The sequence below is a fragment of the Cricetulus griseus genome, chromosome 2 (genome assembly GCF_003668045.3).
Source record: "Cricetulus griseus strain 17A/GY chromosome 2, alternate assembly CriGri-PICRH-1.0, whole genome shotgun sequence".
Lineage (NCBI taxonomy): Eukaryota > Metazoa > Chordata > Mammalia > Rodentia > Cricetidae > Cricetulus > Cricetulus griseus.
The window spans coordinates 263,671,649-263,688,706 of record NC_048595.1 but is presented as its reverse complement, the minus strand read 5'-3'; the positions used below and the strand labels follow the sequence as shown (position 1 = coordinate 263,688,706).

The window sequence follows — 17,058 nt, the reverse complement described above, 5'->3', positions numbered from 1 at the left end:
GTATCATCTCGTCGTATTTTCTCTCAGCAAGTAGAAAAAAGGCCCCAAAGATACTCAGCATATAAACACATCCCTTTTTATATATTCCTTTTAGCCTGAAAGGTAAGTGCTGTTGTAATGGGATGCTTCCTGTCAAACTATTAATAATAGGCATTCATATTTGATATTTCATTTGCTTTTGCTAAAATGACAAGATAACCCCATACTAATTTCAGGTATATGCATTTGCTGTAGCTGTTGGAAGAAAATACATTTTATTTTATTGATCCCACAGCAGGCATTTCTGTTGTGCTTCCTTGTTAGTCCTCCATTGTTTTCAGAAAGAGGTTGTTATGAATGTCTGTGAGAATCTTGAGAATTGAGGCCTCTGAGACAAGAGTGGTAAGACGTAGATGATGGAGAATGATAGAGAGAGCCAGGGAGGAGAAAGTGCAGAATGGGGATCGTGGGTGCCATGAGCCCTTCAAGTGTGATTGTTTACCACAAAACACAATGAGGAAAAGGACACAGGACACATGCCAGTCAGGTTTGTCAGGTGATGGCACAGTGTGGGAGAACATGTTGAGGTGGCTGAAGAGTTAGGGTGAGGGCTGTATGCAAGGGCCCCTGCTGTCTTCATTGTCACCAAAGAGACCACTGAAGAGGTGACATTCAAGAAGCAGTCTATATCCTCTCCTCTGTTTATGAGAGGCATCGGGAGAGAAGGAAGCATCTTTCACAAGCAAGGTTTTCCTCCTCCTCAGAACATTGATCACTCTCTCTCTCTCTCTCTCTCTCTCTCTCTCTCTCTCTCTCTCTCTCTGTGTGTGTGTGTGTGTGTGTGTGTGTGTGTGTGTGTGTGTGTAGAGCTTGAAATGCAAATGCATCTTCATAGAGATCTGATCTATGAAACTACAGTAATATCTGTGTCTTCTAGGATGCTGTCCTCCTGGGTGTCTGCATCAATAATGGGTTCCTGAAATACATATTTTTGCTTTTTAGATGCCGATAGACAAGATTCCATCAATCTCTTCTTGGGCGTTTTCCACCCCACTGAAGGGAAGCCTCATCTCTGGGAACTCCCCACAGACTTTTACCTGCACCACAAAAACACCATGAGCCTGTTACCAACTAGGAGGAGGTATCTGCTTGCCCTAGTCTACCATGTAAACTTGCTGTTTTGATGAACTGTTGCATGAGATGAGCACAGGCTAAAGAAATGAGGCTTAGGCTGTGTGCTGGGGCTCTGGGCTCTTCAGCAGTATATAGGGAGTAGGAACATGGCTCACCTCCTCTCAAAGCATGTAGTGACATCAGACTCTCCCACAGTGCTTTCTTCTCACAGAGTCAGACTGATTTGGCAGAGTTGCTTTACCACTACTCATGAGTTACTACCCACCTGTGATTGTGTGCACAGAGCACAGTCAGTCATAAATGCTATAATGTAGTTGCTGGAGATGTCTGTGTTGCCAAAGAAATATTTAACATGTTGGCAAAATCTCGGGGTTTATAGGTTTCTCATTTTTGTTTCCATCAGCTCATATTGAAATCAATACCTTAATTCACGATCTTTCTTCTCTATAAATGAAGCTCTGTAAGTTTTAAGGTTGTTGTTTATGACAGGTGTATAAACACTAATATTTCACTTTGCTGTAATTGACTAGAGGTACATGTGTTGATTTTCTGGAATGTTGCATTGCCCAGTACAGAAACTATTGAGCTAGAACTTGGAAACAACCCACACTCCAGTTCCTAGTGCAGTAACTATCTGTGTGCTCCCAAGTGTAACCTGCTTGCTTACCTTGGGTTACATAACTGAAGCAGGTGGTGGTGGGGGCCTGTGTGTGGGAACAAAAGGAAGCTAGTGTTACAGCCCCATTTCCTAAAATAGGAAACTGAGGTGCAGAGAGAGAGTGTCTTCACTGAGATTTTCCAGCTACTTAGATGATTCAGCAAGAGCAGTAACAAGCCTGACAATTCTGTGGAGGTAGATAACAGACTCGCTCCATCACTCCACTCACCTGGTTCTCCTCTATAGTACCAGAGCCTGTTTGATATAAGTTATCAATTGATGCTGCTCATAAACAGAGCTTGTCACTCGGAGATGTACTTCAGTGTTTGGTTGGGGATTTTTTGGTGTCACCCAGCTGTGTGGGTTATTCTGATGACTGTTAAATCGGAATAGTTCCCTACATAAATGAACGGTTGTACCAGAGGCAGCTTCAGATAGCATTGGGACTCAGGCTAGCTGAGTGTGAGTTTCTGGAACTAGAAATTGGGACCCATTGCTGCCCCCTGGGTCCTTGTTTTCTCATCAGTGCAAAGGAGAAGGTCATTTTAAGGTATAAGTGAGAAAGCACGGTCTAGAAGCCACTGATCCCTGGCACTCGTTCTGTTAGTTGGCACCTGAGTGACCTTTTGTAAAGTCAATCAACTGGTCTAATTCTGCTTCTTTTATCAAGAAAATTGTGCTTCCTGGGGAATCAGCTGGGATCACTGAAAAGCTTAGCACACAGTGAGTCCTGTAAGTGTTCATATTGATTGCTGTTGTTCTCTAAGGAAATACCCTATTTTTCAGCATTTACCAAAAATCACACAGGATGCCCGTAAATCTGGAAACTTGGGCACCATTTCATCATTTATATAATGTAATAGCAATCAACATTCGATTGTGTATTCATCTGTGTCTTCAAACTTGGCGGCTGTCCTGTATGTATATTGTTTACCAATGCTGTAATGTGTTTACTGAGAACAGGGAGAGACATAAAACCAACTCTACCAAGAATTCAGGTGGTTTTCGAGTAACTGCTTGTTATCCTGATTGCCACATGAAGTGCTCAAACCATTCACTGAACCTTTGCTTGAAGCCTGGTTAACATGTCATATATTGCCTCAGATGCCAGTGACATGTTTATAATGTCCCCAGCCTGGTTTTAGATATCATGCATCAATTATTTCATTGATGTTGTGAGTTGCTTTTCTGGTTCTGCTAGTTTGGGTTGTGAATTTCCGGTCTCCCCATCTACCCTGTGTTTAGCCAGCCTAGGTTTGTGCCCAGAAGGTGCCATGCCCCCATGAGGTGGTTAGGACCGTCACTTACTCAAACACAGTTGTTTCTCACTTTGGGCTGAGATCTGTTTCACTGAAATCTTATGTGTGGACCCCTCTCAGCTCACCAAGCTCTTTGGAACATGGTTTCTTCATCCACTCATTAGTCCTAAATGTTTAAAGATAAATTCATACATTCAAAATCTCTTCCTCAGATTTAATAGCCCCCGATGCTCCAGCTGTTTCTCAGGGACTCCAGTGTTCCCAGCACTCTTCCTGTGTGTATTCACTTGACATTGAAATCTGTTCTAAGCTTACGGCCATACCTGCCATCGGGGTCAGAGGTTGGCCTGCTTTTTGCCAGTGATTGTGAGACCACTGGGATCACCCCTTGGTGTCTGCATTCTCTGGTCATCATTAGTGTAAGACTACTGTAGCTGTTTTCAGCATTATGCTAGGACAGTGTTCTGTGAGTTCCTTATCCATTCAGAACACCACAACCCTAACCATGTCACACTGCCACGTGGACACCATTCTTGTCATGCCAATAAACACTTTGCCTGCTTCCGCAGGAGAGAAACGTGAGGTATATCCTTTGTATTAATTAAATGTGCCTATAGCATTCAGAAGTATAAAATGCTTCTTCAGACTTAATCAGTTGCCCATCTGATCCCAGTGTAAGTCTTGGATGAGAATTGCCAGGTCGAACCTGTGTCATGCCATCTGATAACCCCATCCATGTAACACTGTCTGGTACTTTGTGGCTGGGATCATTTAAATAGTTGTAGGTCTTAAGGATACTGTGACCCTGTCCATGTGTCTCTGTATTATTCAGCAATATCGACTGCTTTGTTCTCTACCCTGACTCTGGCCTCTGCTCATAAGTGCTCCATGTTTTCAGCTAGAATGGATGGGCTTGTGTTGTGCCATAAGGGACTTGTTCATTAGGACTATATCCAGTTTGCGCCTACAATTTCAATGAATTGCTTTATTAACTGTACATGTGTCCCATAGCAGAGCAGAAAAACAACCTTAGCTCTCAGTTAACTAGACTTGGGTCACAGTCTCACTGCTCATCAGGTGAAATAGTCCCCAGAGGAGTGACGCTGAGTCTGCATAGTTTATGCAAACCTTTTTTTTTTTTTTTTTGTAGCTAAAACTAAGCAACAGCAGAGCACATAGGTATTTTGCAAATCTCTATGATGGACATATAGCAGCATATAAAGGGCATGAGGAGCAGTTTAGCATATGAAGACCTAGTACGTCAAAAGCTCTGCAAATGTGTTATTAAAGGAGAAGAGGGAGCCTTTGAAGGCGAGGCCTGCATCTTTTGTTTGGGGACTGGTGGGAGCCAGTGTTTACATTTGGTCACTGTTGTCCATCTTCCCTCTGTAGCTATACTCACTGGTGGACACCGGAGGTGATACAGCATCTGCCACTGCCTTACGATGAAGGTGAGTACCTGCTTCTCTTTTAGGTTCTCTACCACATGTTTTGGAACTATGCCTAAATAGGCTTAAAACATTAGCATTTGATACGCTGTGTTATAGAAATAAGTGGATCCGTTATTATGTTGTTCTTTATTAGGGGACTATAATACTTCCTTCTAGCCGAGTAGACCCTGCCTCCTTGTGTTGTGGCTTAGAATTATTAAATAAGCCATGCAAACATTTGGTTGATGTGGCAATTCATTTTAAATTAGAACCGATTATATTTCTTTTTAAAAAAAATAAATTAGTTCTTCTGCATTAAAAAAAAAAAACTTATTTATTATGTGTACATTGTTCCTCCCGCATGTATGCCTGCAGGCCAGAAGAGGGCACCAGATCCCATTATAGATAGTTGTGAGCCAACATATTGCTGTGAATTGAACTCAAAACCTCTGGAAGAGCAGTCAGTGCTCTTAACCTCTGAGCCATCTCCCCAGCCCCCTGATTTTATTTCATATTAATTTTTTTATTATATACTGGAGAGATGGCGAGAAAGGAAGTAAGCCAAAATTAAACATTTTTCTTATAGTCAAGCAGTGGAAACCGTATATATGTGTGTGTGTGTGTGTGTGTGTGTGTGTGTGTGTGTGTGTGTGTGTGTGTGTCTGTGTGTGTGTGTGTCTGTGTGTGTGTGTGTGTGTCTGTGTGTGTGTGTGTGTGTATAAAAGTACATTATAATCACATCTAAACTAAATCTTATTAATATGTCATAAAGGCAAGAGAAATTATATAATAAAGTCATACACTAAAATGTACTGTATATTGGAATGGTATTTCCAAATTTAAATATTTCCCCAACTTTAGATGTCCTATAGGCATCCAGTTTCCCATCTGTAGAAGTTTAGTAGGTGAAGATTCTAATTAAGTCATGGTTCTGCACCTGAACTTTGAGTGGGGAAGTTCAGGACAGGTTACCAAGGATTTTTAGGTTGTTGCAAAATTACTAATTCATTTCTCAAGTATGTGCAACTTGAAACTCTGGACAAAATCATGAATAATATTGCTAAGGTGGGTTGGTTGTTTGGAACAAAGGAAAGCACTTCATTTGTTGAATTTTGTGTGGGCATGTATGTATATGGGTGTGTACATGGGTGTGCGTATATGGGTGTATGCACCATGGGCATGTGTGTATATGGGCGTGTGTACATGGGTGTGCGTACGTGGGTGTGTATACCATGGGCATGTGTGTATATGGGCATGTGTATATGGGTGTGCGTATGTGGGTGTGTGTATATGGGCGTGTGTATATGGGTGTATGTACCATGGGCATGTGTGTATATGGGCGTGTGTACATGGGCGTGTGTACATGGGTGTGTGTATATGGGCGTGTGTACATGGGAGATGTGGAGATCATGGGATCCAGTCTTCTCCTTCCATCATGTAGGTCCTGGATGGAACTCCCATCGTTAGACTAGGCTGCAAGTCCCATCGCCTGCTGAGCTATCTCCCTGGCCAGAAAGGACTTTAACAAGGACAGTTAGCAGGGCAGGGGATTTGAGAGTAAGGAGGAATCTAAGGGAATGAGTGATTAAACTCTCGAGTAACTCCCTGCTCCTAGCTGGAACTCTGAGGACCCTCCTTAGGGCAGTTGCAGACAGATAAACCCTGAATCTTGGTGAACTTGGTCAGCGCTGTGTCCCGCACAGGATGTGGCAGCACCTTCTCTGAGTACTGGTGACATCACAGGTGTGTGCTGGAGGTACTCAGGATTTTAAGCAACAGAAGTTTCCCCCTCAGTTATCTGTGCCGCAAACTTGAAGAAGCTGATGGTGAAGAAGTTCCACAGGTGTGAAGAAGAGATAGACATTCACAATGAGTTCTTCCGACCGCATGAATTGAGCAGTTTTGACGATACCTTTTGCTTGGCCATGACAAGTTCAGCACGGTATGTTGTGGGCATTTCAAAGTTATAAGCACTGGAGAGCTCTCATTTCTCTAGTTCTTGGAGGTCTGTCTGTCTTTTCCAGAAGTAGGCCTTGAGCCAGAATGCATCCTGTGATGGGAGCCACTGGCGATGGGGAGCCTGTCACTTCAGCTCTCTCTTTAGCTGACTGGGCCCTCCCCTCCCCTCTCCTCCCCTCCCCTCCCCTCTCCTTCCCTCCCCTTCTCCTCTTGACTCTGTTCTTCTCTACTCTGTTCTTTTCTCCTCTGCTCTCCTCTCCTCACCTCTATTCTGCTCTCCTGCCACCCCCCACTCCTAGCAGGATACTATTAGCTAAGAGCAGTGTAACTCAGGTTTATCCAACATTTATTTTCCGTATGAGGCACATCACAGGCTTCTTATGGCTAGAAACACTAAATAGCCATAGCCTTGTGCTCAGGGACCATTTTAAACAGCAGGATTTTTGGTTGTGAGCCTAGCCTTTAACAGCTGAGCCATTTCTCCAGCCCTAAACAGCAAGATTACCAACAGAAAACACACACAAATGTGAGAGTAGCTCTGAATAGATGGCTTAAAGGACACTAGTTTACAGTGTGAGAGCAAAAATAAAGGCAGAGCCCACCTTCTGTACCTCGAGAATAGGGTGACTCATGTTTTCATGGCTCCTTACAAGCACGTGCCGGAAGTGCCTGCAACAGCACCAGGAGTGTGGGTTTGTGTCTATACATATATTGTAGTGAGTAAGCAAATTCACACACGTGAAATCTGCTAATGCTTTCTTCTCTTCATCCTCTTCCTCCTCTCCCTCATTCTACTTCTTCCATTATGTTAAAAAAAAAAAAAAGAAAAAAATCAATTGCTTACCAAGATATTTTCAGACTATTAGATAGACATTTGGCCAGTGTGGTGGTACAGGTCTGTTATATTAGCATCCAGGAGGCTGAGGCCAGAGGATTGCTGTGAGTTTGTGGCCACCCTGGGATATGGAGTGCACTCAAGGCCAACTTTATCTATGGAGCAAGACCCTGCCTCAAGAAAACAAAACAGAAAAATAATAAGATAAAATTAAGTAGACATTTTGAACCAGACTCAAGATTACTTTGCCTCTCCCCACAATGTAGCATTCAGGCACAACATGGGAGCAAGACCCTCACCAGAAGCCTGGGATATTAGCAGAAATCACTGAACTGCTGCCCTGTTGGCACAGCTGTGGTGTCCCTGGCTTCTGTGGTGACAGGAAGATACTCCTTGATGCTGAGGAAGGAACCTGGGCTCATCTCAGTGTGTGAAATAGTAAATCAGTTTCTATGTGAAGCGTTCTGTCTTAGTTGGGGTTTCTACTGCTGTGAAGAGACACCATGACCATGGCAACATCTAATTGGGGCTGACTTATAGTTCAGAGGTTTAGTCTATTGTCATGGCGGGAAGCATGGTGTCATACAGGCATACAGTGCTGAAGATGTTGCTGAGGGTTCTACATCTGTATTGGCGGGGGGGGGGGTGTGGGGTGTGGGGTGGGGGTGGGGTGGGGTGGGGTGGGGACTGGGTCTGACTTGAGCTTCTGAAACCTTAAAGCCTACCCCCCAGTGACACACTTCCATCAGTAAAGCCACACCCCCAATAATGCCATTCCCTATGGGGGTCATTTTCATCCAAACCACCCCAGATTCCAACAGTAGTGTTATGAAGTAGCCCTACCTAAATGAGGTGGATATTGCTATTTTAATTCATACAACTATGATTTGATCATTATGTCTACTCCTTTAGTGGTGCATAGACTTGAATGGCTTAGAGTTTGGCTGCTGGCTTATTTACCAGAGGACTAATTGTTATATTTAACCAGGTGGTACACATCCTCGCCTTGCTTGGATGTCATCACTTTCCAGCAAACACAACTTTACATTCAAACTCCTGGGCTCCTGCAGTTATAAGAGAAGTCACCATGAACACATGAACATTGCCCAGAGCTAATAGTTCATAGGCTTTTTGCAGCCCTGTCCACTGAAGTGCTCAAGAGTACTTGTGTATGTATAGACCCCAGGGGCAAGGGTAGTGCTAAACAATGAGTGTGGACTGAGGTGGATGCCAGCATTATCTACATAGATGGTGATTTATATGGCATTTTATCTTTTTTTTAATTTTTTTCTAGTGATTTCATGCCTAAGACTGTTGGCATTGATCCAAGTCCATTTACTGTGCGAAAACCAGATGAAACGGGAAAATCTGTACTGGGGTAAGATTTGCATATAAGAATGAAAATTTAAAGATTCATGTAAAATAGTAGCACTTGCAGTAGTATTTCCATGCAGAACTAATAATGTCAAGTCACATAGTTTAAAGTCTGTTTGCTGCATCTATACCTGTAGCTCACGTATAGCTTTAATGTGTGGTGTATTTTATTACTTTAAATTGGGAGCATAACATATGGTGTAAAGATGGGGACAGATGTTCTATCAACAACACAGTGTTCTTTGTTTCTCAACATAGAATACTTAATTAAAATTTGTACTTATATTGATTTTTGTTGGCATCTGAATGTAAATGCAAGTGTACTCTGACAACTTGATAAGTTTCCTGTGCATGGCTAAAACATTATTTGCAGGAAGAAATTGCTATAACAACATGACAAGAACACTCCACGCTCTCATCTTCTTCCCACCAAGAGGCTGGAGTGAAGTGGGGAGTGTTCTGCCTAAAGACTCTTGATCACCTCAGTTGGCCTGCCTGGTTACAGTGGCAACATTGCTCCGTGACTTGAGCCAGAAGTCACAGCAAGACTGTAGATACAGGGTCCCAGTTATATTTAGGAGTGGCTATGCAATTGGATTTTAGCTATGTGTAATTTATACATGGGGTCATATACAGATATCTTCCAGATGCACCATTTCTGTGCCTTAAATTCATGACCTCTCAGAAGCTTGGTACTAAGCCCTGAGCAGATGTTAAGAGAAGTTTCAAAGAAGGGAAGTGTTGAGGGTTTTCACCCAGATGTTCCCAGGACAGAAAAGCAGCCGGCCACCTGGACAGGGTGTAGCATGGAAATATTGTCGGTTTAACTTTTGGAGAAGGTTGGAATGGAATTGTTCTAACTCTGGTGAGGCATGTTGCTTTTCTTCTTCCCTGTGATGTTTCCAAGTATGACTGTGTTTTTAGCAACATATACTGAAGTATTTTAACAGTAGTGGGAGATGTCTCAGTCAGTAAAATACTTCCTCTATAAGCTGGAGGCTGTGAGTCTGATCCCATCACCCACATAACAGCCCTGGATCTCCAGCATGGTCCCCTTACTGAAGTTCAGTTACCAGGAGAAAGTGCAGGAGCCAAGTGATGAGAAGGCCTCTGCCCTTCTCAAGTACATTTGGCTTAGTTTTTAGTTACAGCAGTTCCAGTGTGTGTAAGGTAAGTGCTAGCCTTTCCACTCCAGCATGACTTGAATCCAGATGCTGGCCTCTCACATGCTCTTGGGGTTTCCTTGGACGTGGGCTGAGGGCACAGCCGTCCACAGTGAAGGTGAAAGGTTCAGCCTGAAGAGGCTCACACTCATATTTGTCTTTTTCAAAGAAACAAAAGCAACCGAGAGGAAGCCGTCTTGCAGCGGAAAACAGCAGCCAGTGCCCCGCCACCTCCCAGCGAGGAGGCCGTGTCCAGCAGCTCTGAGGATGACTCTGGCACTGACCGGGAAGATGAAGGCTCTGTGTCTCAGCGCTCCACTCCTGTGAAGATGACTGACCCTGGGGACAGTACCAAAGTGACTGAGGTGCGGGGGTGGAAGCAAGTGTGAGTTGCTCCAGGCTCTGGAAAATGATCTTTAACACTCTGCTTTCACTTAAAAGGCCGAGAGCAGGAAAATGTCACATTACCCCCCCACACAGCATAGGATGGCTGAATTCCGCTTAAACTTGTAAATGCTTTGGGCTTTGCTCCTCCCTTACCCCTTCAGAAGTTTTAAGAGTGCCTTGTCCATCTTTGAGTGTCGCATTCAGGTGATGTCTCTTTATTCCCCCACTGGACACCTGGCATCAGGGTTTGGACCTGGGTCTCCGGTCTTTGAATACCCCAGTGGAAATATATCCTGTGATATCCAGTTTATAACATAGTAAGGAAAACAAGTGGTCAGAACAGCATGTGACCCAATGATCTGGCTTTGAGGAAAGCTGCTTTCTAGAAAGAGTTAAAAGTCACAGTGTGATAAGAACTCATCCTATTAGTTGAGGAGTTACGGAACTGATATTGGCAAATCCGGCCTGTGCCTAGCCACTTACATTGCATATGGTGGCTCATACCATACGTTAAAGTTGAGTAGTAGCAATCGAGGCCATATATCCCTATGAGCCTAGACTATTTACTGTCTGTCCTTTGACAGAAAAGTAAAAAAGAAATTGCCACCTCCTGTATTAGATACAGCAGCCATGTTTATTTAACACATTTTTTTTAAACCTTAAACTAAGCCATTTTAGTAAGAAACAGAAATCATAGTTTTCTTGAGATTTGGGTTTTTGTTGTTTTGTTTTGAAGTAGGGTCTCACTGCATACCATGCTGTGCTAGAACCCATGTGTAACTCAGATTAGTCTCACATTCACCACAGTCCTCTTGCCTCAGCCTCCCAAGTGCCAGGATTATAGATGTGAGCCACTGCTTCCAACAAACAGATTTTTTGAAAGCCATTAACTGAAGTTTAATGAGAAATATTTTTAAAAATGTATTATCGCTTTTGTAGAAAAATTCTTAAATTCATTTCCTTCATCCCGGGGATGTTAACATGGAGAATATCTGATTCTAACCGATTCCTGTTCTTAAAACTCTAGAATGTGGTCCAGCCTATGAAAGAAGTGTATGGAGTTAACCTCTCTGATACCCTTTCAGAGGAAGACTTCTCCATTTATGCCAGGTGAGAGCCTTTCACACAGAAAGGGAAGGAAGACAATGAAATGTGTGGTTATTATGACATATATTAATAACTTTTCTGTTGCTGAGCAAAACAGACTTGAGGAGTAGAGGGTTTACTTGGCTTGCAGGTCCTAGGCCATCCTTGAGGAAAGTCAGGGCAGGAACTCTAGCAGGAACCTGGAGGCAGGAACTGAAGCAGAGACCATGGAAGAGCGCTTCTTAGTGGCTTGCTCAGCTGCCTTATTCCACAGCCCAGGTTCACTTGCCCAGCAATGGCAGCATTTGCAGAAGCCTGGGCCCTTCCACTTCCATCAGCAATCAAGAAAATGCCCCCACAGACTGCCCACAGACCAGTCCTACGGAGGCAGTTCCTCAGCCGAAATTCCCTTTTCCCATATGACTTTGGTGTGTGTCAGGTTGAGGAGGTGAGCCAACACAGAAGTGGAAACAGTGATACAAGGGATAGATTCTGCTTGGAATGCAGATCTGAAACACTGGTTTGCACTGGGGGTGAGAGGACCTAGCGCTCGAGATGCTGCCCCCAATGACAGGTCATGGAACATTTACACATCAGTGCTGAAGCCCGATGTGAATATACAGCTATGCTCCCCAGCTCTCAAGATCAAGTACCTCTCAGAAACTGGATCTGGAAATTGGTGGCCAAAGATGTCACATGCACTTCACACCTGGGGTGGCTCATGGGGAGGAGTAGCTGAGTAAGTGTGCCAGTTCCCCGTGTGTGGTTAAGCCAGATTTCACTGGAAGGAGGGAATCCACCAAAGGCGTTTCCTGAAATGGTGCCAAATTAGTTGTGTATGAGGAAATAGTCAGAGTTCTCAGATCTTCTAAGGGACCCTTTACCCTTAAAACGTCAAGAACCTGGCGGGACCACCGTAAGCATCTCCTGAGGCTAGTATAACCTCAGACAACTTGTATGTTCCATGGGAATGTAGCCCCACCTAATTTACTTATGTGCACCTTATGTATTTCTATAATACAAACAAGCACAAACCCTCAGTTTCTTTTTAAGAAGGATATTGCCTTTTAATATGCATTGACCTGAATAATGCCAGTTTTTATTTCAGATGACTAAGATCCATTCTATGATACACAGAACATAAAATATGTGCCATATCTTGGCTATAAAATCAGCCTTCATACCAGGCACTTTTACAAACCTGTGTCACTGAGCGAGAACTGAGTCAGTCACTTAGACCCAGCCCCATATGCTTACCCCTGGGCACACGGCACCAGAACTCACTTGCCCACACTTTCGGACTCCATGACTAAACAGTTGCAGTGCAGCTTTAAGCAGCAGGACCTGGATGGGCCGGCAACCAAGCAAGCACCGTTGCCTCTTGCAGGGTGTGAGTGTGCATGGCAAAGACTGAAATGTTGGCTCGGAAGAAACAAGAAGAAAAGTGGTTAGTTTCTTGGGTTTTCTGTTTTGCTTTCTTTTTGACTCAGACATGGCTTCCCCTGGAGCCTTTACTGGCTCAGACTCTAAGCTCTACTTCATTTGTCCCCTTTCAGGAGTGAGATACAGGCTTTGTGAGGCTCAACATCCCTGGAAACAGCCTGAGAAGGTGGGAAGGCAGGCTATACAGGAGGGACGGCTGCAGAGCAGGGGCAGCCCACCCTGGAATAAGTCTCATTGTTACAACACCTCCTTCCAGTCACATAAGGCTTTGCAGTGCTTGATGTGTTCTTCAGACATCTCTGTAGTTGGTTTAAAAAGAGCTTGTCAGTCTCTCTAAAGTTTCAGAGTGCCGAGCTGTTTGGTGGCTAGTCCAGGAGACATACCCTGTGCTTCCTGGCAATCCTATGATTTACACAACCTATGCTTTTTCACTCTGACCCCTCAGCTGTTAATGCTTACAGTGAAAGGGGAAGGGTAGGGACACCGCTCATTCTTTCCCTGTGCGAGTAGCTCCTTCCTGTCAGACCTGTCACTCTTCCACAGGCCTATATAGGGCATTGCTCTCTTCATGGTCCATAGCCATCGATGGAGGCCAAGTCAGCTGTCTGCTGCTATAACAGAGTTACTTGAGAGAATGAGCTTAGAGAGAAGAAACATTTGCTGTGGCTCACAGATGTGGAGATTTCAGTCCATGGTCAGTTGGCCCTGTAGCTTTCGGACCCATGGCAAAGCAAAACATTATGGTGGGGAATACTGAAGCAAAATTGCGTATCTTATGGCAGGGACACAAAAAGACAGAGAAAACAAGGGTCTCTGGCTTTGTTTGAGGTCATACCCCCAGTGACATAAAACCTCTGACCAAGCTCGTATCTCATGATCCCCACCACCTACCTCTCTGCTGGTGGCCCTGTACTGGGAACAAGCTTCTCACACATGGCCCTTTGGCAGGGGACATTTCATTAAAGATCTTGAAGTTTGTACTGGGTAGCTACGCTAGGGGTGACCAGGATGTGTTTAGGGACTGCATAGCCACATTCTTGTCCCAGTAGTTGCTAAAGCTATCTTGGTGCCTCTTGGGATCCAGAGATCTGAGAATGAGCCAGTGAAGTTCAGTCCTAAACTGTCAGGTGGCCTTCCTACCCCCAGGTCTGCACCCATAAACTGGTGCCCATTGAAGTTTGTGCGCACATTGATGGCTTAAACGTCAGCTGTCTCAGGGCCACAGAGCACTGGAGGGGGGTACACAGCTGGCTCAGGGCCACAGAGCACTGTAAGGGGGTACACAGCTGGCTCAGGGCCACAGAGTCTGAAGGGGGGAGCACAGCTGGTCCTGGTGCATCTGTTATCCCGCCTGTGCTTACATTGGGCTGCACTGTCACAATTACTCAGTGTGTGGTTTTGTTCTTACCACTGAGCCCTGCTCTCTCTTTTCTCTCTCCACCTTTCCAGTGGCTTTGGTTTACTCTCTTGACAGACCTGAAAGCTTTCTATTCCATGACACTTCATATATGGGCCACAGTGGCTTTTCTTTATTAATTTAATAATTTCACTTTTATATGTATGATGTTTTGCCTGTGTGTGTGTCTGTCACATGCTTGCCTGGTTTGAAGGAGGCCAGAGAAGGGCACTGGGATCCTCCGCAACTGAAGTTAGAGGCAGTTGTCAGCTTCCATGTGGGTTCTGGAAAAGCAGCCAGTGTTCCTACCTACTGAGCCTTCTCTCCATCCCTACAATGTTTTTAGTTAGTTAGTTAGTTTAGTTAGTTAGTTAGTTAGTTAGTTAGTTAGTTAGTTAGTTAGTTTGTGATAGTGGCTATATACTTTATTTCAGAAAATTTAAATGTGTGTAGCTAATACTACATAATACTCTCTCTCCTTCCCAACACTGGACACAATTCATCACTTGCCATCAGATGAAAGCAAGCTCTAGGGTGTTTGTCAGCAGTTCTGTAAGAATCTCATAATTGTTGCTCCTGTAGCACTTGACCTTCAAAAAAGCTTATGAAAAATAAATGATGGGATTATCCATAGTCATCAGAGGGAAATACTTCAAGTGGTAGAAAAGCAGAAAGGAAGTAAGCTCCTGGACCCTGCCTTGTCACCTCCCATGGAAACAGGAGAACAGACCACCCTGAATCTCTGAGGGAGATGGGCATGTGGAATGGGCCACCCTGCAGATAGGAGCCTGAGTTAGTGCTTGCTCGGCCCTCCTGGGGAGGGTACTGTGGCAGTGGCAGTCATCTGGCTTCCTCTATTTGATTGACAGGGTTTTTCCTAGGAGTAGCTGGAGTGTGCTTGGGAGTGAGGCTGGGGAGTGAGAGAAGGGAGAGAACTGTTAGGTCCTGAGGAAACTGAGTCAATACTCTGGGCTCTTCGCAGCTTCCCTCCCTCAGGTGGGCCTCTAGCCTAGCCTCTCTCTGAATGGTATTCTTTCATTGCAAGCATCCGACCACATGCTCCTGCACTCCTACGTGTATGGTTTCAGACTTTGATAATAGGAAAGCACGGGTGACTTCAGTCCTGTCACTACGGTCCTGAAAGCACACTCTGACTGGGGCAAGCTCCTGGACTTGTTGCAGGGGCTTCCTTCTTTAGCTTATTCTCATTCATTGTAATTTGTAGGTTTGTTCAGCTGGGGCAGAGTCAACATAAACAGGACAGGAACAGCCAGCAGCCGTGTTCCAGGTGCTCTGACAGAGTTATAAAATTGTAAGTACTAGATACAACTTTGGAAAACTTTTAAATTTCATTTGTTTGTTTTGTGTTGTGTGTGTGTGTGCACACACACGCATGCGCATGCACAGTACACTTGCATGCATGTACACACACACACACACACACACACACACACACACACACACACTCACACCTGTGTGCACCACAACACACATGCGGAGGTCAGAGAACAACTTGAAGGAGTCAGCTCTGTCCTTCCGCCATATGGGTTCCAGAGGTTGAACTCAGGTTGTGAGGCTTGGTGGTGAACACCTTTACTCACTGAGCCTTTTGACTGGCCTTATATTAAATCTTTAGAAAATCTCTGTATCCATGCCATTCATGGAGCATGCTTGATGACTTGTTAGGGAAAATATCCAGTCTTGTCACCGGCTTAGTATAATTTGACACAAGAAAGCATTTTTCCTGCTGTTTTCTTTACTGAAAACTATGTCTTTTGGTCAGTGGTGGGTGTGGCTAAGAGGAAGTGGCAAACTTAAACTGCACCCCTTGGCTTCCCTCCATGAATTCTGCCCTGACCTGGGAGACTTCAGGTCTACCACAACACGCTCTAGAGCAGTGGTTCTCAACCTTCCTAATGCTGCGACCCTTTAATACAGTTCCTCCTGTTGTCGTGACCACCCCCCACCATAATTGCTGTTTCATTGTTACTTTGTAACTGTAATTCTGCTGTCGTTGTGAATTGTAATGTAAGTATCTGATATGCAGGTTATCTGATATGTGGCCTCTAAAGGGGTCTCGACCCATAGGTTGAGAACCCACAGCTGCAGAGCATGGGTGGGTGACGCTCTTCTTGCTACATGACCCTATCAGTGCTAATAACTTGGTGGATGTTAAAGGGGAGTTTAGTATATCCTTTACTAACCAGAACTGTATCCACACCACTTGCTAGATTGTTGCCATGAACATACATCTAAAACATCATGTGATTCGGGTACCTCAGCTGCAAAGGCATAGATAGTACGTGGTGCTGAGGTGGGTGGCAAGGAGGCCAGCATGTTCACACAGCGTCGGGAACAAGTGTGTAGTAAGGTGCCATCATGGCCATCAGCTGATGCCATCATCTCAGCTCATCAGGACAAAGCATGGGGTTGTGACCAGGAGGTTCCCAGACAAGACACACTCTGTTGAGTTTCCTCTATAAGATGGGTCATTGTGAAGCTTCAGATAGAGTTTGATGGGAGGTGTCTAGGCCAGTGTCTGCCACTGTTGACATTTAGGAGATGTTTATTTCCCTGTCTTAAACCAACTCAATCAGTTCCATCAGTGTGTTGCTGATTAGTGGGTACTGAATGCTTAGTTTCCGCACAGGGGGGTGTGCACTTGATGAGAGTGGATGGCCATGCAATAGTTTTGTCACACCCCTGTAGATGCTGTTTCTCCCTTCTTCCTCCCATCAATTTCCTTTCTTACTCTTTATTTTGGAGGCAAGGGAAGAATATAAACTCATTTAGAAGCCATTTGTCTTCACTGTAGCATATATGGAAGTCTGAGCTGAGATCAACGAGACAAAGAACAAATGGATGTTAGTGAAACAAGAAACTTGGATAGCTGAATTGTGAGATTCAAATGGACCATTCCATTAAAATAGTAAGGTGCAGCTTGTTAGGGGATGA

The 17,058-nt window shown here is 44.4% G+C and overlaps 1 protein-coding gene across 3 annotated transcripts in view; it reads left to right on the top strand.

Annotated features, from left to right (window-relative positions):
• Nucleotides 1–17,058, top strand: part of Fig4 (FIG4 phosphoinositide 5-phosphatase) — a 96,223-nt gene that overhangs the window by 57,180 nt on the left and 21,985 nt on the right. For all 3 annotated transcript variants that reach the window (XM_035440364.1, XM_027402195.2, XM_035440363.1), the window contains 7 exons: nucleotides 982–1,120; nucleotides 4,423–4,481; nucleotides 6,255–6,402; nucleotides 8,549–8,632; nucleotides 9,961–10,156; nucleotides 11,206–11,288; nucleotides 15,329–15,415. In XM_035440364.1, the coding sequence (XP_035296255.1) occupies nucleotides 982–1,120; nucleotides 4,423–4,481; nucleotides 6,255–6,402; nucleotides 8,549–8,632; nucleotides 9,961–10,156; nucleotides 11,206–11,288; nucleotides 15,329–15,415 (796 nt within the window). The remainder of the gene's footprint in view (nucleotides 1–981; nucleotides 1,121–4,422; nucleotides 4,482–6,254; nucleotides 6,403–8,548; nucleotides 8,633–9,960; nucleotides 10,157–11,205; nucleotides 11,289–15,328; nucleotides 15,416–17,058) is intronic.